A 20343-nucleotide genomic window follows, 5' to 3' on the forward strand; every position below is an offset into this window, starting at 1 on the left:
CATTGTCATCACGCACTTTCACTTCGCAGCACTGACGATCTGTGAGCGATCTGTTAAGAGGAGACGCTCGATGAGCCAGTGTCGATTCAGCCCGAGCTGAAACAAAGATCAACGGAGCATGGAACAGGCCCTGACTGATCCCTCTCGCTTGACGCCGATGACGACAACGGATGAGTTTTGTGAACTTCATGAATATGCAAAAATGTCTTCTCTACTTCCCTCCTTTCGCTCTCCTAATCATCTCCTCAATCCCTACCGGTTCTCCTTCTCCTCCGGCTCCTCCCGCCGCACTCACGAGCCAAACGACATCCTCCTCCAAATAACACAACACTCCACCTTTCCCCTCGACGTTCTCTGAAACTCGATATAAATTCTGTCCTTTCGGAGTCGTTCGACCTGTAGAGAGGAAGAGCAAGTTTGAGAAAGAACAGAGATCTTCGACGATCGAACGGAAAGAGATCGATGTGGTTGTTGTTGTCGAGGGAGCAGGAGCGGGTTTGGGTGTCGAAGAGGATGAGGGAAGTTTTCGAGAAGACGAAGAACGGGAGGATTGTTTTGGGGAGAAATCGGGTTTCTTGAGTCTGTAGACGATCCCGACTGTTAGTCCGTGAATCAAATACTAGAGCAGAGTGGAAAAGACTTACCGATACTTGACATCTTCACCCAGAGCCATCGCCTGATTCATTAAGTCCAATCCTTTCCTAAACCCTCTCTCAACTCCTTTCAACGCAACGACATCTTCCGGGAACCAACCTTTCCACCACCCATACCATTCCGCGACTTGTTCGAGATTGACTCCATCGCTCTTCAACCAAACGTAGAGGGCTTGACCCCATTTCGGGAAGAATTCAGATTCGATCAGAGAGGCTAACATTGAGGAGGAAAGGAGGGGCTTCCAAGTGAGGATAGACTCGAGAGGTGCGAGATCTTGGGAACGGGGGTTGATGAGGAGTTTGTCGCGGAGGAGGGAACCGAGAGATGGGAGAACGTGTTGAAGAAGTAGAGTATCCCAATCGGATTTAGAGAATGCCTGTCGTGACTTTCGCTCTCAGTCAGTCTGCAGAGCCCCGAGTTAGTGAATAAGAGCGTGAGAGGGAACTTACATCTTTCCAAACCTCCAATCCTTGCGGTACTCCTTCCTTCGCCTTCCAACCCGTCTTGACCCACCCTCTCACTCGTCTCTTACATTCCTCCAAAAGTCCTTCCATCCTCTCCTCTCCGGCAACCTCCAACCAAGGGAACACGATCGTATGTAACCCGGGAGCTTGACCACGTTTGTAGGATGAAGGAGACCAGTCCGAGATTGCGGAGGAGAGTTTCGGGAGGATTAGTTGGTCGAGAATGTTGGAGAAGAGGAAGGAAGGAAGGAGGGGAGACCAGGTAGTGAAGAGTGCGATTGCGGGTGAAGGGTTGGAGGCGGACCAATCGTTACTATTTCCGAGAGCGAGATCGTGTCAGGTAAGCTCGCACAGAGTAGAGTGAGAGGGAGGACCGCACTTGATGGCGCTTCTGATCTTCGGTAACCAGACAGTCCACATGAAGCTCTCAAACGCCGTCATTTCCCTCTCCGCTTCCATTTTCATTCTCCTCCTCTCTGAAACTGCTCTCTCTTCTTCCGCATTTCCGTACAGATCGACAGCTGATGTCGATTGTGATGCTTGTGATAGGTGTTTGTCGATGAGGAAGTGTTTTCGATATCGTTTGAGTTGGGAAACGCAGAGTGAAGGGGAAGAAAGTGGTGACCAAGTTTGGAATATTCTTCGACACTGTACATTCCCCTCCCAGATACAGAGTCAGCTTTGATATATCTGTCATAGATACGAGAAAACGTACGATTGGAGTAATAGCCGAAACGACGACTTGATCCAACTTGATCTCTTGATACTCTTCTCCAAACTCTCCCAACAATCGATCGAATTCATCCTCAAACTTCTCGAGTAATTGACTCATCTCCTCTCCTTCTTGTAACATACTCATTACCTCCCTCGCCTCAGTTTCCTTCTCTTTCACTCTCTCGACGACGCTCAAAACTTGTTGTAATCGTTTCATTTTCTCTTCCTGGCGTTCAACTCCTTTTCTGACCCGTTCTTCCTCTGCGAGGATATACTTCCGTCGAGAAATGACAGTTGAACCTTCTTTTGCGAGTGCGCGTAAATGGGAGGAGAGCGTAGAAGTGAGGAGGACGAGATTGTGTCGAAGTTCGGGCAGTCGAGTAGGATCGGCGGAACCGGCACCGTAAGCGGGGAGAGAGGAAGTGATAGTTTGATCAGGTAACTGTGAGTCGATTTCTACCAATGGTTAGCACTCGTCAGACAGATAGAGAGCTAACAAGGGGAAGAAGACTCACGGCATTCCCCGACAAATCGACCAACAGTTCTCTCGGACGTTCCCCTTCACCATCTTCTCCATTCTCCTTCAAAATCTCTTCATACGTCTTGAACTCTGTCCTAACTTTCTCCTTCCTCTTCCCCCCAGTTCCAGTTCCAGTTCCCTTTCTCTCTCCCGTCCCCGTCCAAGCCTCTTTCTGCCTCTCCTTCTTCCTCTCCCTCTTCCCTTCCTTCTCATCCTCCTCTTCTTTCGTTCCCATGAGTTCCTTGACACTAACCCCCTTCCTCCTCGCCTCTTCTTCCCAACTAGCTTTCGTCCTCTCTCCACTTTTAATCCCCTCCCCTTTAGCTCTCACTTTCTGTCCCTCCCCAAGAGGTACTACTATTCCAGTCCCATCTTTCCCCAACCCGACGCCGGAAGAAGCGGACCAACCCATTTTTTCGAGAAGTTTTAGGCCGATCGAGTTCGTGGAACGGAGGGAATTGAAATGGAGAGATTCGGAGCGAGAGAGTGGCTTCACAGGAGGCTTACTGGAGGAGGGTGGAGCGGAGGGGAGGAAGGAACGACGGGCGGTAGGAGCTGAGACGGAAGGAGTAGAGGAGGAAGTGGAAGGAATTGTATGGGGTACTTGAGCGGGTGGTTGACGAGCGGGAGTAGGGGTATCGGTAGATGGCGTGGGAGATGGGGTAGAGTTGGAGGAATTGTTGTTGAGTTCAGCTCGTAGAGTATCGACGAGGGAAGAGGGAGGTCGAGAACCGATCCCGTTTCGTGTTGAAGAGGAGGATCCTAATCCAGTTCGAGGGGTTGAAGCGCCAGATCCTCCAGCTTCACTCGTCCCTGATGATGTATCGTCGCTCTTCTTCGGCTGAGTCGAGGTTGAACTTGAGGTAGAAGCTGAAGTTGCGGCAGCAAACATCGACATTGACCCGATTCCACTTCTCGCTCCGAGTCCTGCTCCTCCAATCCCGCTTCTTGCCCCAGTCATACTACCGAGTCCACCTCTCCCACCTCTTCGAGAAGAACCAAGTCCTCGTGGTGCGAATCCTAGGGAGTTCACTGTTTCGTTCTCGATCGGAGGATTGCTCGGTTCTTCCGCTTCGCCCGTTGTTGATGTTGAAGGCGGGTTCAAGCCTGGTATAGGTGCTAGGTCTTCCTCCTCCTCCTGATAGTCCTCTTCCTCTTGATCATTCTCCGGCTGGTGATCGTCGTCGTCGTTTTCTTCATCTGAAGAATTCATTTCCATGGCGATATCCTCCTCATCCGATCTCGTATCCTCGATCGCCAACGCCGTAGAAAGGTTATCGATCGGTTCTTCCTGTTCCTTCCTCGATAGAGCGTTCGAGGAACTACCAGAGCCGGCTTTAACGAATGATTGTCCCCTAATCATCTCAAGCACTCTCTTTCTTCAGCTCATTCTCGTTCAAGCTGCAGATAGAGAGTGATAGTGTACTCACGCTAGATAGTCTGTCCTCTTTCCCGCCGCCCTGCTAGAGGAGGCTGAGGAGGATGATGCAGTTCCCATCCCTCTCCTTGTTCTCGTCGGTTGATCCTCGTCTTCCTGGGCCCAAATCCCATACGTAGCATCTTCCTTCAATTGCTCCCTTGTCCTCTTCTTCCCCCTGGAGGGAATGGGAACGATGTTGTCCTCATCATCGCCTACGAAATCGTCTGCGGGTAATTCGTCTTGAGACTCGTCGAGGGAATCGGAATCAGAATCTTGATCCATGAATTTGGATTTACGTCGAGCCATCCTTCTACGCGTCGTGTCGAGTTGAAGATCGGGAAAAGTGATGAGATGAGGGGAGCTCCGGAGGAAGTCGAAGCGAATCTAACTTCTCTCTCTCTCCCACTTCATTCGCCACGCGGGAAGATGCCACCCAAGACACCTTTATCGATTGAAGAACTCCTACGACAACAAAAAGCTCAAAAAGATGCTGAATCAAAGGTCCGTCTCTCCCGCTCTCTCCCCCTCTCTCTCATCTCCTCACTGACACCCTCTCGATGTGTAGCCAAAGTTCCTCAGTAAACAAGAACGACAAGCCCTTGCTCTGGCTAAGAGGGCAGCAGAGGTAGAAGCGAAGAAAGCGGAAGAATTGGAATTGATCGAAAAGAGGAATCAACTCGAATCGAATGCGAGACAATACTCCACTAGCAGCAGCAATACTCCTAGCTATCAGAACTATGGAGCGTCGAGCTATGGAGGACACGGGCCGGGACAGGGACAGGGTCAACAGAGAGGAAGGAACGGAGTGGGGTATAATCATAGAGCTCCACCAGGAGGAGGGAGACCGATCCCTACTGGACCCTCAGGAGGGGGAGTTAGAGAGAGGGATTTGAGGGATTATCAAGGAGTACCGTCGGGGCCTAGAGGCGCGACAGGTGGATCAGCAAGATCAAACGGATTCAATCCTCCTTCTTCGCAACCTCATCCCTCGCATTCCACCTCTACCTCTACCTCTTCCGACCTTCGAAACGATCAAAGAGATACGGATCGTGGACCCGGCTCCCCTCTCCTTCGACCATCAGAACAAACAGATCCTTCAACTCCTCTCCCACCTTCTGCGCTTCCTCCCGCTCCTCCTTCGGACGCTCCTCCTCCTTTACCGCCTGTCGACGCACCACCTCCTCCTCCTCCAACAGCTCCTCCAGCAGACGAAATCAAACTCGCTCAAGAGAAGGAGAAGGAACAACCTAAATTGACTCTCGCAGAATTAGCCGCTCTTAATAACTCGTCCTCGAACGGAAACGGAACTGGAACTGGAAGTCTAGCAGCGATGGGACCTGTTATGAATGAGAAATTGAATGCGGAGCGTTATTTGGGGGCTAAACAACCTGATAAACGGAAAGTACGTCCCTTCCCTTTCTCTCCCTTCTCCCGTCTCCTAGATCGAATCACTCTTTGCTGACGGTCGCGTGAGTATGTAGAGAGCGAAAAAAGGTGGACCCGGGGCAGGAGGAGGCGCAAACAAAATCGAATTCGATTGGTCCGCAGCGGACGATACGGCTAGTTTCGAAGTCGATCCAATTTTCAAACCTTATATTCCACCTCCCTCCGCCGCTTCCAGTCGACCTAAATACGGGAAGGGAAGACAAGATTACGATGATCCACGAGCTCAACAACCACCACCACCACAAGAGACGGGAGGAGGACCTAAACCGATGATTAGTTTGTTTGGTCGAGGAAAACTTGGGGGATTCGATGCGGATGTAGAAACGAGGTTACTTAGTAGAAGGAATAAGAATAATGCGATGGGAGCGAATAATGGGGGAGCGGCAGCGATGGCGGTACATTGGAGTGAGAAGAGGTTGGAGGATATGAGGGAGAGGGATTGGAGGATTTTTAGGGAAGATTTCTCAATTTCCGCTCGAGGTCAGCTTCCCAATTCTCTCTTCATTCGCTTCGCGGACGAGACAACTGACGAGAGGTTGCGGGATGATTGATGCAGGTGGACATATTCCATTACCTTTGAGATCTTGGGCAGAGAGCAACATCCCTCCTCAGATTTTGGGAGTTATCGAAGAGATTGGATACAAGGAACCTTCACCGATTCAGAGACAGGCGATTCCGATTGGTTTGATGAATCGTGATCAAATCGGTATCGCTGAAACTGGTCCGTTCTCCCTCCTTTCCTCTCTCTCCCTTCTTTCGTGAACTCGAGACTAACTCGCGTTGAGTGATGAATCAGGTTCCGGTAAAACCGCCGCTTTCACGATCCCTATGCTCGCCTACATACAACGACTCCCTCCTCTCACGGACGAGAACCGTTCTAAAGGACCTTACGCCCTCGTTCTCGCTCCGACTCGTGAACTCGCCCAACAGATCGAATCGGAAACGAACAAATTCTGTCGCTTACTCGGGTATCGATGTGTTTCTATCGTCGGAGGTAAAGCGATCGAAGAACAACAATTCAACTTACGAGAAGGAGCAGAAATCATCATTGCGACTCCTGGTCGTTTGAAAGATTGTATCGAGAGATCAGTATTGGTTCTCGGACAGTGTACTTATGTAGTGATGGATGAGGCGGATCGAATGGTTTCGATGGGATTCGAGGAGGTTTTGAATTTCATTTTGGATAGTTTACCGGTTACGAATATTAAACCGGATACGGTAGAGGCGGAAGATGGGGATAAAATGTCGATGACGATTAGTGCACCCCAAGGAAGGGAGGAGGAAATCGCTCCGACTTTGGCGTTGTATCGACAAACTGTGAGACTCTTTTTTTCTCGCTTTCTCGCGATCTTTCTCTGTCTCGTCGATGTTCTAGGCAGTCTGACTGACGAACATTGACGCTTCTAAATGATAGGTCATGTTCTCGGCTACGATGCCACCCGCTGTCGAACGACTCGCGAAGAAATACTTGAGACGTCCCGCGATCGTCACGATCGGTGTTGCTGGTCAAGCCGTAGATACCGTTGAACAACGTGTCGAGATGATCGGTAACGAGGATAAGAAGAAGTACGTCCCGAACCACCTCCTCTCCTCACTAAGCTCTGAGACGCTCGATAGAGAACGAAAACTAAAGCGATTCTCTCTTTTTGTGAAACAGGAATCGATTGATCGAGATTCTTAATACTGGTGGATTCGAACCTCCAATGATCGTCTTCGTCAACCAAAAGAAAGGTGCCGATGTCCTCCAAAAAGAACTTCAACGAGCTCGCGTAAGTTCCCTCTCTGCTCTCCCTTCTCTCCTCTCACTCACGCTCTCTGTCCCTAGTGGAACTCGACGACCCTCCACTCCGGTAAGAACCAAGAACAACGAGAAGCCGCACTCAACTCGATCCGAACCGGAGAAAACGATGTTCTCGTCGCGACCGATCTCGCAGGTCGTGGTATCGATGTTCCGAACGTTTCGTTGGTCGTCAATTTCCAAATGTCGAATACGATCGAGGCGTACATTCATAGGATTGGTAGGACTGGTAGGGCGGGTAAAACTGGTGTCGCGATTACGTTTTTGAGTGATGCGGATGAGGATCTCATGTACGTTCTCAATCATACTCAGACGGGATTGTGAGCGAAAGCTGATAGAGGTGAGGCGGCGGATGTAGGTACGATTTGAAACAAGAGATTTCGAAATCTCCAGTTTCTCGACTCGCACCAGGTACGTTCACTCTCTCCTCCGAGACTGTTTTCGTTTGCTGACTAGGTATCGTTTCTTCAATCAGAACTCGCACGTCATCCCGCGGCTCAATCGAAAATGTCGAGTGCGATGAAACGAATGGCTCAAGATATCGAAGATTAGCGAACGATTCGAAGAGGACGGCTAGCTCTTCCAGAGTCGGGGTTGATACTAGTTGCTCTCTATTTGTTACTCTTTAGCGTAGCATAGGCGGAGTAATCATTCTTAGTCGTTATCATTCATTCGTTCCTCACGAATCGACCGACTTGAGAGAAATCGCGAGCTACTTGTGAAATTCTGTTTGTTTCATTTGAATTGCGCACGATGGGCAGTATGATGATGGAGAAAGAATGAGTCACTACGAGAGAGAGAGGTTGAGAGGCTTTAGGTACAAAAGAGGGGAGGGATGGGATTGGAAAGAAGTATTTTTCTGAACTTAAAAATCAGGGGAATTTAAGCAGAGTTCTCCGAGTGGTGCTTGATAGCGTCCTGCAATCCCGATTGGCCTCCATCAGTACCCTTCAAAGGGTTGATAGATAAGAGTGAGGTGTACTTACACGAAGCTTGTTAGGATCGGCACCAACAACTTTACCGATTTGTTCTCCGTTCTTGAATAGTAAGAAAGTAGGCATCGCCTTGATTCCGACTTCGGCCGCAACTTCTTCTTGAGAATCAACGTCACATTTGAAGAATTCAATGTTGTCGAATTGGTCGGAGAGTTTGTCGAACACGGGTCCAATCACTTTGCTAAAAACGGGCGAAGAAACGACCGAGTCAGCGAGGAGTGAGGAGCGATGAAGCTTGAAAGGAGGCTCACCAGGGTCCGCACCTATCATAACAGAGAACAGGGGTCAGCAGAGATCAAGGAGAGGGGAGAGGAGGACAGGGATGATTTACCAAGTTGCCCAGAAATCGATGATAGCAATCTTGTCACCACCAGTCGCGGTTTTGAAGGTCTCTACAGAGTCGATAACGGTAACAGTCATTTTGATCTGTGTCGCGTGTGGTTTGTTTGTGAGGAGTTTCGGAGAGAGGAGTTGATGACCAAAAGATGATGAGGATCGATTGAGGAGGGAGGAGAAGGGAAAGAGAGCGTCAATCGCGCGGATCTTGTACGTCTGAGTGAGCAGGTGGTTGGGCTTACATAAGGAGTTGGATGGTATGGGAGGAGAGAAACGATGAGGTGAGCCGAATCTCCCTGCCTCAGACTCCTATTTGTCATCAACAACGATCTCTTTTGGGATCGGCATAAGTCACTGAGGAGCTCGATCATAGTACTGCAGTCACTGAACACAACATCTACGAAGTTCTAGCGGAAACTCGAATTTCGTGTTCTTCGCCTCCTCCCCCTCTCCTCCTTCTCACCACCTACTCTATCCGCCCGCTTTCAGTCTTCAGAGTACCCTGACCGACATCGCTACCGGCTGCTCCACTCGTCGACCCGCGCCCCGCCCCCTTTCGGTTCTCGGATCTCGTCCCTCAACTTTCACCGATTAACCGGGAGCGGGAGCCATGGGAGGCAAAGTACTAGGCAGGTTCTGGTCAGTACGAGCTCCTTATTCCGTCCGGATTGTCGAGCTGACTCTCCCTCGGTTTTCAGGGTCGGAGGAACTGTCCTCTTGATTTCGTTCATCGGTTTCACTTCCCAGCTCTTCGTCATACTCCCTTCCTTTCCCCATCACAAGGGGCTCAGAGACACCGAACTATGGAAACTCCTCGGTCCTTTCAACGTCTTGCTGTTCTTGCTCTATTGGAATTACGCCTTGACAGTTCGAACGAATCCTGGAAACGTTCCTTCGCATTGGGTCAGTCTTTCACCCCCTCAGTCGCTACCAATGAGACTACTGAAATGGTTGAGCTTGACGAGTAGGAACCGAATTGGAAAGAAATGGAATTGGGACAAACCGAAGTCAAGAAATTGACGGGAACTGCGAGGTTTTGTCGAACTTGTCAAGGTGACCTTGGTGCCTTCTTCCAGTCCCATGACACGTTCTGCGGTACTGAAGTCGAGAGCTGGGTTGCAGCGTATAAACCTCCGAGAACTCATCATTGTCGACAATGTAAAACTTGTATTCTCAAAATGGATCATCATTGTACGTTTCCTCCTCTCTTCTATCGCTCCTCTGCGTATGTCTGACGTTTATTCGACGTTCTGTAGGTCCCTGGGTGAACAACTGCGTCGGCCATTTCAACCAAGGACATTTCGTCAGATTCCTCTTCTACGTCGATCTAGCCTGTTCGTACCATCTCTGGATGATCACTCGTCGAGCGTTCGGTATCACCGCCTTTCAGGTCGGTCCTCTCGTCATCCATCTTTCCTCCCATCTCGAACTGAGCTGATTCGAACCGGCTTGGACGCTTTAGAGACATCCAACCACTTTCCAAATCATCATCCTCCTCCTCAATTACGTCGCCTGTGTCCCCGTCTTACTCATCGTCGGAGTCTTCTCGTTATTCCATTTCTGGAACGTCTTGATGAACTCTACGACGATTGAAGGTTGGGAGAAAGATAAAGTTGCGAGTCTAAAGCGTCGTGGAAAAATCCGCCAGGTACGTGTTCTTCCTCTCTCTCTCATTCTCCGACTAGCACGGATTACTGATGAGTGAAGTGGATGGGGGATAGTATCGATATCCTTATCATCTAGGATACCTCGAGAACGTCCAAGCGGTTTTAGGGAAGAACGTTTTCATGTGGTGGCTACCGCAAGGGATGGAGGGGGATGGGAAGAGTTTCAGGGTGGGGAAAGGAATAGGTGAGTGGAAACGAAAAAGATCTAGATGGGGATTCGTGAGGAGAATTTGTCGCAAGAAGAGTGGGAAGAAGGGGGAGAAAGAAAGGGATTCAGACTCAGAGTCGGAATCGGAGTAAGGATCGGAAGTGGTTGATAAGCGGGTAGGGCTCGAGATTACAAGATGCTTCCTCTTCGGTGGCTTGCGAACTGACCACATCGTTTTCCTTTTCTCTTTCCCTTTTCCTCCTCCTCCCGCACGCATTCCTCCCCCGCTCTTTTCCCCCTCGAATCAACACGTTGCACGCTCCCGCACAAACAGAACCCCACGAGCAATACCTCTGGCCTCCTCGGGACGAATTCATTAAACCACGAAAAAACCGAAAAGCCCTCACACATCCCGCTGGATCTCCATTCACTTATGGGAGCGGCCTCAACCCGGCGCTTGTCGGTAGACGCTCGGATCAAGATGTCCCGTCGACGCAGGAGAAGGCGAAGGAGGGAGAATCAACTCTGAGAAGAAGAAGAAGACGGAGTTCGAGGGATTCGACGCATTCGAGTGCGAGTGGAGGTTCGAGTTCGTCGCCTTCGGTGGTGTTGAGTGACTATGACGAAGAACTACCGCCACGACGGAGATCAAAGGAGGAGGAGGAGGACGATCAAGATTCAGACGAGATCCCGCTCGAATCTCTGGCTCGTCGAAATCGACCAGCTCCGATCGGACCGACCGGCGATATAGAGGATGTCGAGAGTGAGACGGAAAGTGATGAAGACGAAGAAGATTTGGATCCGAATCGAGCCGTTCGAATCAGGAGAGGTAGTGAAGGGTACGAGATTCGAGCTAGGTTCTTTTCTCCTCCTGATCCTCCACCATCTCGCCCTTCGTCGGAGGAGGAATGGGAGCGAGTCTCGGGCGAAGAATACGGGGACCCTTACGCGGATGAAATGGTCAGTGATGGAGAGCTCGATGAGGAGGGTAACAGAATGAGGAGGGGGACGAGGTACAAGTATTATGTGAGAGAGGAGGATAGTGAGAGTGACACGGAGGATGAGAGGGAGATTGAATTGGTAAATCTTGGGGAATAGTATTTCGCGCGCAAGTTTCGCAATCCTCGTTTTCTTCTCTCCTCCAGGCTCTCCGGAACGAGGCTGCGAGAGACGGAACTCGAGACATTGCCAATTGCGCTGCGAAAAGGAGGTCGGAAACGAAGGTTCGAGTTATTTTTCTCCGCGCTCAGGTCAGGGAAAGAGGCGAACTCTTGATCGCCTCCAATCTGATCGATGTAGTGCGGTACTCTACCGCTGTCGTCTCTGTCTTCACGTCACGACTGAACGCACCTAGGGTGGGGAAGGATGCAGACGAGATCCCGCTCGGTCCAACGAGATCAGCAAATTTCACCCGAATTCACCACTCACGGCGAGATTGAGGTGAAGCTGGAAAGATATGGCGAGGAGTCATGCGAATTGAACCGTGGGGATCAGGCTGAGGTAGCGAAGGATACGAAACGCAACCCAGCTTCTTCTTTTCTTCGAAACGATACGAGAGAGGTGGAGATTGTCACGTTGCTAGAGCAAGCTAGAGCAAATCTGTTCGATGGTTTGTTCATTGCGCAGAGAATTACGAGACGAAACGCCCGATGATTACGAGTCCCGGAGGCTGATACACAAGAGAGGCCGATGGTCCGGAAATCAGGGGATTTTTCATCGAAGCTCACGCTCGATACACCGCTGGGTACGAACTATCGTCAGTACTTGTATACAACCTTGTAGATTTGACTACAGTGCAGAAGGCTTATAGCGAGCATCTCAAACTGCATGCCATCGACCCGGTCCAGCATATTCCCGTTCCTGAAGATTCTGCACTCAGGTAAGCCCCTTACGTTGAGCTCCTTGAGCAGCTCTGGGTGGCGATCAACGTCGCATTCGTAGAACTCTGCCGAGGTGTAGCGGTTAGAGAAATGTTCTATCTTGCGGCGAACTATTTTGCTGAATGCGAGAGGAAACGTCTGAGTGAGGGATTATCTCGAGGCAGCGAAGGAGCAAGAGAGGCTCATCAAGTTGGGGCCCTGTCAGGAAAGAGAGCATACATCAATGCTTGATTAAAGGAAAGGGGAACCCGGAGGAGAATAGTTTACCAATCAGCGCAGAAATGGACGACGGCGAGTTTGTTTCCATCGGTAACCGTTTTGAACAAACTCACAGAGTCGATAATGGTGACAGACATTTTGAACTGAAGCGTGTGTAGTTATTCCTTGCGAAGTGTCGATAGTCCGAGACGGTCTTCAATACGAGATCAGTCGGGTACATAAAGAGACACAGACAGAGAAGAGGGAATGCCGCGGCATTCTCTTTATCTTGAATTGCTTGAAGGAGGACGCTGCAGAAGAGAAGTCAACGAGAGTGCAGGAGACGATGACGAGCAGTGCGAAGTATCGACTTCTAGCTTCTTGCGATTGAGTTCGGATTCCGTCATCTTAAACGTTAATAAATCTCCCATGTACGTACTTCGCTCGCCGTGACTGACCACTGATCATCTGTACTCAGTTGAACGAAGAAAGCGAAAGGTAGTTACAGCAACAAGCAAAAGGGTAGGATACTGAGAAAGAGAAAGGTCAGGTCAAAGCTTCGAGGAAATCTTCCGCGTCGTTCTCGGTTGTTCCGTTCCCAATCAAGAGTCCGAGGTTTTCGACTTCAATTTGTTGAAGGTAGTCGCGGTGTTTATGTGAATGCAGTTTCGAAGCGAACGTGCGAAGGGCGGAATTGTAGGAAGAGGGATCGTTTCGCTGTCGCGACAGAGAGACCGCATCAGCTTACTGTCAGCACGTCGTTCAAAAGAGGGTACTACTCACCTTCATAGCTTCACTTCTGGCTTTCGCGAGCTCAGCAGTCGCTTTCGAAAAGTTCTGAGTACTGAAGGAAGTTTCGATCAAACGACAAGCGTTGTCGACGAGTTGAGAGACTCCGGCACTAGATTTACTCGAAGTTGCGAACGAAGTTTCGGGAGTTGTACCGAACGTCGCGTCTTCGTCGTCGTTCTCCGAATCTTCGGTAGCCGGTTCCTCCTCCTCTTCCTCCATTTCTTGGTCTTGCTGTTCTTCGACGACGGGATTGAGAACGGGTACCGGAGCTTGAGATCGTGATTGTGATTGGTTCTGGGAGTCTTTCAATTCGAGACCCGTCGCACTGACTTTGACTTGAGAAACTCGAGGTGCTTTCGAAGCGACGACTTTCGACGAACCGCCCTCGGCAGTAGAAGGGAACAGTGCCGCGTAAGCTGCAGCTGCCTTCTCGTCTTCGGGTTGGACGTAATTCTCGTTCGCTTTCGTGGTCTTCTTTGGCTTCGGAGGGACTGACGAGGAGACAGGAAAGATCAGGTTTAGGCAGAAAGCGTTCACGACAACGAAAATACGCACCGATCTTCACCTTGAACTCCTCGACTACAGCCTCTTTCGCTTCAACAGCTGATTCGACGAGTGCTCGAGGAGGGTCGAGGTAGCAAGTGAGAGAGCTAGGAACGGGAGGAAGTTCGCCTTCAGGGTTCGTGAGGCGGTACATGAGAGTGTTCTGAATGTTGTGGATCGCAGGCGAGTAGGAGTCGTAGATGTTGAGCCATGGGAATACCTCTCTGCAGACGGTCATGCGACGGTCAATTCGCCACGCTCACGTTGGGATCCAGGAGGAAAACTCACCCGTCTTCAGTGACGTCCGCGAGCTTGTCCAAGCTCATCGCATCGACAAAGTTGTCCATAGCTTGATCTTGAGCTTTCGTCGGGAGGAGAGGATGCGAAGTGATCGGTTCACCTTTGCGATTGAAGAGATGGGAGAGAGACGGGAATCCTGGGGAGCGGATGTCTTCACCGAACGGGAGCTGTAAACGAGCGAGGCTACGACTCAGCACAGGTACACTCGATGCCGAGTTCCGAATCACTAACCCGAATGTAGTAACAGAACTCTGATTTCGTTTCTCGATCCGTCGCCGGGAACAAGATTCCGACTTGAGGATCTGGCATGACGTGAGTTCCCGTCTTACTCGAGTTGAATCCCTTTTTGACGAAACGAACGACGGCGCAGGCTTTCCTCTCCTCCATTCCGTTTACGAACGCCGAGAACAGCTTCTCAGAACCAGATTGACCGATCGAAGCGTAAACGTAGAAAACGTCGCCCATTCTCCAGTCGTAGCGAACCTGCGGAACGCATTCAGTCAGTTAGTGCCCGGGAGAGTGCGAGAGAAGATCTACGTACATCGTCCGACTTCATGAACGAGATCACTTCCATACCCATGTTTAGTCCCGCCAATTTCCCGAAAGTCTCGTCGTAATCTCCGAACGGAATCAAGTCTCCTCCATAGAAATACGCATCGACGAGATCCGCATCATCTCCAATCTCTTTCCGTTCTTCCTCTTCGGCTTCTTCTTTTCCTCCTCCTCCTGCGACTTCTTCCTCATCTGAATCTCCTCCAAGGATCGTCTTCTGCTTCACCTTGACGGTCGATGAGAGCTTCTTCGGATTGATCGAAGGTCGGTAGAAGTATCGTCGTTCAATCGTGACATCGTGTGAAGCGAGATCGGCATCTTCGTCGTCCGCTTCTTGCAAGCCTGCCGAGCGAAGAGTCTTCTCGAGGTTTGCTCCGATCTTCCCCATCGAGGTGCCTTCGCGAGCGGGGAACAACGATGCTCTTTGCTTCTGGTTGAAACGTTCAGCGGCTTCCTCCTTCGAGAGGATATGTCGACCTGTTCCAACTTCATCTTCCTCCTCCTCCTCGACTTGTTCTAGTTCGTCCATCTCATCGTGACCACGTTTCGTACCTCCTCCGAGCGAGAAACCTTGACCGTTCGTGCGCTGACTTGCCTCGTGATTCTGTTGAATTCGATCGAATCCGGCCAAACTCATTTTCTTCATTGAAGGGATCGCAGCGGGAACGACAGCTTTTTTGACATCGATGAACATGACGAGGGATTGATCGGGGTGTCCTTCTGGGTCGCCGAGTTTGAGAGTCATCTTGTCGGCTCGAGAGTTTGTCGATTTGAGAATGGGAGCGGTGATGGCGGCGACGGCGGACACGGCATTCGCGACGATTGATCTCGGAGGGACTTCGTCGTGTCGGAGTTTCTTGACAAGTTTGTGAAACATGGTTTCGTTCTCTCGCTGGGGATTGCGAAAAGAGTCAGTTTCCTCGTTGTTCGACGAGTCTCCGTCAACATACCTTGGTTTCAGACTTGTCTTCCTCGACGTACTCCATTTCTTCGTCGTCGAAATTGACTCCGCTAGAGCAAGCAAGCGAAAGAGAAGCGATGAGAAGATGGTTCGCATGAAAGAGGAAGAATCTCGGCTCACATGACTTTCACCGCCATACCCCTAGCCTTCAATCCTTGTACAGTACTCTTCCATTCGTCCCAGTCTGTCGTCGATTCTCCATCGGTGAGAATGAAGATCTCTTTCGTTGCGTATTTGTTGATAGAACCTTGAGCCTCGAGGGTTTCGATCGCCGCCATCAACGCCGTGTGAGCTAGCAGTACGACAAGGACAATATCAGCTCATTGCTTCTCGAATGGTAGAGGAGTAGCTCTCACCGTCTCCGTCTTGTCCTTGTCCAGCGACTGCGAGATCGATTCGTTCCAAAGTACTTTGATCCGGATTGAACGTGAGCGGTACCAACTCGTAGATTCCTCTGTATCCATCGTTCTGTCGGTCGAAAGGTTCCCCGTTCTCTCTCGCTGCTTCCTTCGCTCGAGTGGTCATAATGTTTTTCGTTTTCGGGTATCCGAACGCGAGGACCGCGATCGGGATAGTACGTAGATCCCTCATGATCTGCTCCGAGGGTAATCAGTACACGCCATCAGCGCGAGGAGAGCGAGAGAAGCTCACTCGTTGAACGATTTTGGCCTTGACGTATTCCTTCATCACCTCGAGCGATGGACGATCCCTAGAGGTAGCATGATCGTCTGTACGATCCTTGAAAGTGACTACATTGTTCATAGACGCGCTGCAGTCGAGTAGGAACACGGCAGCTGACTTGGGAGTCTGTCAATTGATGAAGATGAATAGCGTGAGCGAACCGTGTCAAGGGAGAGTTACTACGAGTCAGCAGACTTACCAGCGCCATGCCGTGTGTCTTCTAGCCCTGTCGAGTGGGATTGAGGCGAAAGGTGGAGGGGAGGAGGACGAAGAAAGAGGTCAACTCGTTTTGACATTGTTTGCCCCGAATCGCTCCTCCCAATGCAGCCGCTCCGGCGAGGCAAGACCTCAGTCAGCGATTGCGGAACAACTTAGCGGATGGAGTACCCGAAGAAGCGAAAAATGCGAAAATCCTCTCGAACTCGCGGCTCTTTCTTCGACACTCGCTCAGGAAAGTCGTCAAAATCGTTGGGATATCATGAAAGGTGAGGTGGTAAAAAGACTCAGAACCAAAACAAGGGGGTAAAAGGTAAGAAAGACAGAGATCGAGGGAACTAAGCTAAGCTCAATTAGAAGAGGAGGGAGAGAGCTCCGGCGAAGAGTCCTCCAGCAACGGCGAGTCCACCAGTCTTGATCGAACCAGCAGCGTTCGTGGCGCTGGCGTTGGATCCAGCGGAAGCTCCGGCAGATCCGGAGGTCGAGCGGGAGGTGTTGGAGGAGAGAACGGTGATGTTGGGGGTTCCGAGCTCCAAAACGACGGGACCAGCGACGACCGACTTGTCATCGAGGGAAGGACCGGTGGTGAGGAGGAGGTAGGTTTGAGCAGCTCCAGTGAGGTTTTGGGAGGGGATAGTACATTGGTTGTTCGACCATTCGGAGAAGGCCGAAGCAAGGCCACTGTGAAGGATCGAAGAGTCAGTCTTCCGGGCATTGTAAGACATGATGGGAAGGGAAGTTGACTCACGAGGCGAATCCACAGTAGAGTTGCTGGTTAGTGTTGACAGCCGAGGCGTTGGCGGGAGCAACGGTGATTTGGCTGCCGAGTTCGTAAGAAGTCGTGTTCAAGGTGAGGGCAGGAGGAGCTTGGATCGAAGGCGCCGATCCTTCGGGGCACTCCTTGAAGAGAGCGCTGGCAGCTCCGACTACGGCAGAGGCGGACAAGGGCGTATCGAAAGGAGTGGCAATGTCGTAGTTGTTCAAGAGGCGGATGAAGGCGTTGTGACGAGCCTCGACCGTGAGGATGGATCCAGCAGCGGTAACGTAGTCGGCGTTGTCACTGTAGGAAAAGGGACGAGTCAGCGTAATTCGAAAGTCTCAAGGTCATGGGAGAAGAGACGCACATGTCACCAGCAGCTCCGAGGTAGGCAGAGACTCCGAGTCCTTCAACGACTTGCGAGAGACCGAGGAACGATTGAACATCGGTGTAAGGGAAGTTGTAGGTGCAAGCTTGAGGAGGGTTCTCGACACCGGCAGCCTTGAGTCCAGCGGTGAGGAACTCGACGTGAGCGTGTTCATCTTTAGCGACTTGTTGGAGAACGGCGTAGACACCAGGGTAACCAGCTTCGGTGAAAGTAGCGTTGTCGAATTTCTCGAGAGCTGCAGGTGAAAGAGGAGAGTCAGATTCCGTAGGTCGAAATGTTGTGAGGTTCAGGACTAACCTTCAGAGTAGAAGGTGTCTTCGAGGTGCTCGAGAATGAGAGCGAATTGAAGGATGGTCGCGTCGTCGGCTGTGAAAGAAAGTGAGAGGGGTCAACGCTGAGAGCGTGCATTTCGAACGATCGAGCAGAGCTTACCTCCAGTAGTGACCGAGTTCCTCTTGATGAGGTTCTTGTTTTGACGAGCGATGATGTTACGCTTCATTTGTTGAATGTCTCCCTTGGCGGGAACGACGGCGGCGGAAACGGAAGCAGCTCCGAGGGCGAGGAGGGCGATGGTGGAACGCATATTGTTGGAACGAGTGTGAGTAGTTGGAAGTGGAAGAGTGTGAAGGAGAGAAGCTGTGAATGAAGAGAGAGAGAAGAAGAGGGAGGAAGGTCGATTGCGAGATATTTGAACCTCTCGTTCTTGTTTTCTAGAAGAGGAGGTCAATCGTTCGACGTCGCGTCGTAAAACTAAATTTCATTTAACGTACGTTGAAAACGAGACCAGAAGCTCCGATCGATTCTTAAGTCGCAGAAAGAGGGGTGTCGAACGAGTCGAAGGAGAAACCTGAAAAGTCACGAATCTCGGTCTTCCCAATATCTTGATTCTAATGCACCAAATGAACTGTACAGTATTGTGTCCTAGCTTTCACACCTCGGCGCAGAGCGAGCTCTTGACCCAGCGAAAAACAGCATTCCTCGACTGATTCGAAGGAAAAGGATCGTCCCCCTTGGTCTCGTGTAGAAGCTAGTCGGTCTCGTGGGTCGATCCGGATAGAACGAAGGTCGTGAGTCGTTCTGCTTCGAGTGGCCTGAGCGGCGAGCCAGCAACTAAGAAGGAGGTTCGAGAGGATCGGACGAGCAGATAGCTTCTTCTCGGAACTGCCTTCTCACTTTGACCTGAGCTGCTTGGTTGGTCGATCGTAGGCTGGCCTTGGCGTAAGGAGTGGAACGAGGAGGAAGAGAACCTCGTCAACGCGTCAACCGCGGCTGCCAGGTTTTTCGTCTCCCATCAACTTTCGCATACGCTGAGACCCAACACCGTACATGTGAAGCACGTACGAGCCGCTAGTCTGATCCTCGACCCGGTTACGCCCCATCTAAACCAATTCTCCTCAACTCCGATCGCTCCCTCCTCGCTCGCTCTTCTCGTCGCGCTGAATTCGCTTACCCAGGACCTTCAGGACAGCAGACACCCATACGAACTATCGGAGATTTCCAAATGCCCAGCCATCGGTCGATTTCTCTCCTTCCTCCACTCTTTCGCTCGAGAACCTGCTGCCATTGAAAGACAGCGTGAACGACCTGGGAGTGCGATACTTGAGTCATGAGAACACGCAGAGGTATCCATAGTCGAGTTCAGGAATCACTACCTTCCCGCAAAATGTCTACGCGAGAGGTTTGTGAGTTTTCATTTCCTCTCATTTCTCGGTTCGCACGACCGACCTTCGTTCTGCACACGCTGACGTTCAACATCTAGACTCTATGATTCACAGGAGATACAACAATGGTTCTCGACCTTCAACCGCCTTGCTTGACCTTGTCAGTCTCAGCCTTTACTGCCTTCGTTCGAGTCGACGGTTCTTCGAGCAGCATACGATGGAGATGGGTCGCGATGATCAAGTCGAGGGATGGTAGAGCAAGGGAAGAGACCATCAGGTCGAAGCTTCAGAGCATAATGCGAGGTCAGCGAATGTTTGAATGATTCGTGAAATGAAACGAACGTTTTCGAAGTCTTCTCAGCTCGCGTTACGACCGCAACGATCTCTTTCGTCTTCAGGTCTATAAGCTAGGGAGAGTTCAAGACTCACGTCAGCGTGCAGCCTCGAACAGCGAAGAGACGGCGCAAACGAACCTGCAAATCGTGAGGATTTTTGCGATTCTTCCCTTCTCTCCATTTGTAGCGTTTCCCATCCATCCCGTTCCAGCTCTGACCTTTCCTCCAGAATGAGGTCTTCGAGTAGAACGACTTGAACTTGACGGTTCCGACTTCTCGATGCGACAATTTCTCGGATGTTATCGTTGCGATCTGTAGCTCACGAATCGCACGGGGTCAGAACTGCATCTTTGTTCGCTTGTAGAGCCAAGACTTGAACAAGGCTGCGTTTGACTCACCTTCTGTTGCCCTTCTCTGAGAATCCAACCATCTTTTTTCTCTGCGACGTACTGAGTATCTCCGTTCTCGCAATCGACAAACGTCAACGTCGTGATTCCATCTGGAGTAGTCGAGTCGACATGTAGAAAGAGCTCGGGTAGAACGACTTGCGAGGCAGAAGCTCCTTTCGAGAGTAATTCGGTTCGTCGCTTCGAAAGAGCTTGTAGTGCTGAAGGTGAAGTCGGACTCGAAGGTGCCGAGGTAAAGTCAAGATCCAGTGCGTGTTCGATGAAGGACGTTGCGCTCCACGATTGTCGACGAGACGCTGGAATCGAAGGAGGAGCGAGGGAAGTGCTGGAGCCAACTCGTTGCGGATGTGCTGGATATCGACCGTCGCTCATTCCCATCCTGATGTCGTTCATGTTGAATAGTGTGTGGTAAAGGGAAGAAGGAGTGCTCGGGGACACGGGGATGAGGTTGCTCGGGGTTCGAGCGGTTTATTCGAAGGCCCGTGCGTCTGGGGAAGACGGCTCGAGGCT

General features: G+C 50.9%; 7 protein-coding genes across 7 annotated transcripts; 2 read left to right on the forward strand and 5 right to left on the reverse strand.

Moving 5' to 3' along the window:
* Positions 1–211: 211 nt before the first annotated feature.
* On the reverse strand, positions 212–4078 carry JCM6883_006345 (uncharacterized protein; the record flags this gene model as incomplete). Its single annotated transcript, XM_076632137.1, has 7 exons — positions 212–581; positions 645–1030; positions 1104–1431; positions 1498–1766; positions 1834–2274; positions 2348–3707; positions 3783–4078. The coding sequence occupies 7 exons, from the start codon at positions 4076–4078 to the stop codon at positions 212–214; spliced, it is 3450 nt and encodes a 1149-aa protein (XP_076487864.1).
* A 120-nt stretch (positions 4079–4198) lies between these two features.
* Positions 4199–7568, forward strand: JCM6883_006346 (DEAD/DEAH box helicase; the record flags this gene model as incomplete). The annotated part of the gene is made up of 10 exons (XM_076632138.1): positions 4199–4273; positions 4338–5174; positions 5254–5698; positions 5775–5939; positions 6015–6535; positions 6633–6784; positions 6876–6987; positions 7044–7306; positions 7375–7427; positions 7492–7568. 10 exons carry the CDS (start codon positions 4199–4201, stop codon positions 7566–7568), a joined length of 2700 nt encoding a protein of 899 aa, XP_076487865.1.
* Positions 7569–7898: 330 nt separating this feature from the next.
* JCM6883_006347 (thioredoxin family protein) lies at positions 7899–8431 on the reverse strand (the record flags this gene model as incomplete). Its single annotated transcript, XM_076632139.1, has 4 exons — positions 7899–7934; positions 8003–8192; positions 8263–8274; positions 8343–8431. The coding sequence occupies 4 exons, from the start codon at positions 8429–8431 to the stop codon at positions 7899–7901; spliced, it is 327 nt and encodes a 108-aa protein (XP_076487866.1).
* Positions 8432–8957: 526 nt separating this feature from the next.
* JCM6883_006348 (DHHC family palmitoyltransferase) lies at positions 8958–11260 on the forward strand (the record flags this gene model as incomplete). Its single annotated transcript, XM_076632140.1, has 8 exons — positions 8958–8986; positions 9046–9250; positions 9316–9400; positions 9470–9538; positions 9604–9737; positions 9810–9995; positions 10069–10198; positions 10497–11260. The coding sequence occupies 8 exons, from the start codon at positions 8958–8960 to the stop codon at positions 11258–11260; spliced, it is 1602 nt and encodes a 533-aa protein (XP_076487867.1).
* A 1526-nt stretch (positions 11261–12786) lies between these two features.
* Positions 12787–16277, reverse strand: JCM6883_006349 (uncharacterized protein; the record flags this gene model as incomplete). The annotated part of the gene is made up of 11 exons (XM_076632141.1): positions 12787–12957; positions 13024–13523; positions 13588–13799; positions 13864–14042; positions 14107–14358; positions 14417–15319; positions 15378–15438; positions 15509–15680; positions 15745–15982; positions 16040–16195; positions 16269–16277. The coding sequence occupies 11 exons, from the start codon at positions 16275–16277 to the stop codon at positions 12787–12789; spliced, it is 2853 nt and encodes a 950-aa protein (XP_076487868.1).
* Positions 16278–16638: 361 nt separating this feature from the next.
* JCM6883_006350 (ferritin-like domain-containing protein) lies at positions 16639–18013 on the reverse strand (the record flags this gene model as incomplete). The annotated part of the gene is made up of 5 exons (XM_076632142.1): positions 16639–16966; positions 17034–17345; positions 17410–17665; positions 17728–17796; positions 17863–18013. The coding sequence occupies 5 exons, from the start codon at positions 18011–18013 to the stop codon at positions 16639–16641; spliced, it is 1116 nt and encodes a 371-aa protein (XP_076487869.1).
* Positions 18014–19230: 1217 nt separating this feature from the next.
* On the reverse strand, positions 19231–20226 carry JCM6883_006351 (uncharacterized protein; the record flags this gene model as incomplete). Its single annotated transcript, XM_076632143.1, has 4 exons — positions 19231–19375; positions 19434–19498; positions 19565–19738; positions 19825–20226. The coding sequence occupies 4 exons, from the start codon at positions 20224–20226 to the stop codon at positions 19231–19233; spliced, it is 786 nt and encodes a 261-aa protein (XP_076487870.1).
* Between the last annotated feature and the right edge of the window lie 117 nt (positions 20227–20343).

The sequence above is a fragment of the Sporobolomyces salmoneus genome, assembly GCF_050403485.1.
Source record: "Sporobolomyces salmoneus JCM6883 DNA, S_salmoneus_JCM6883_v1_ctg23, whole genome shotgun sequence".
Lineage (NCBI taxonomy): Eukaryota > Fungi > Basidiomycota > Microbotryomycetes > Sporidiobolales > Sporidiobolaceae > Sporobolomyces > Sporobolomyces salmoneus.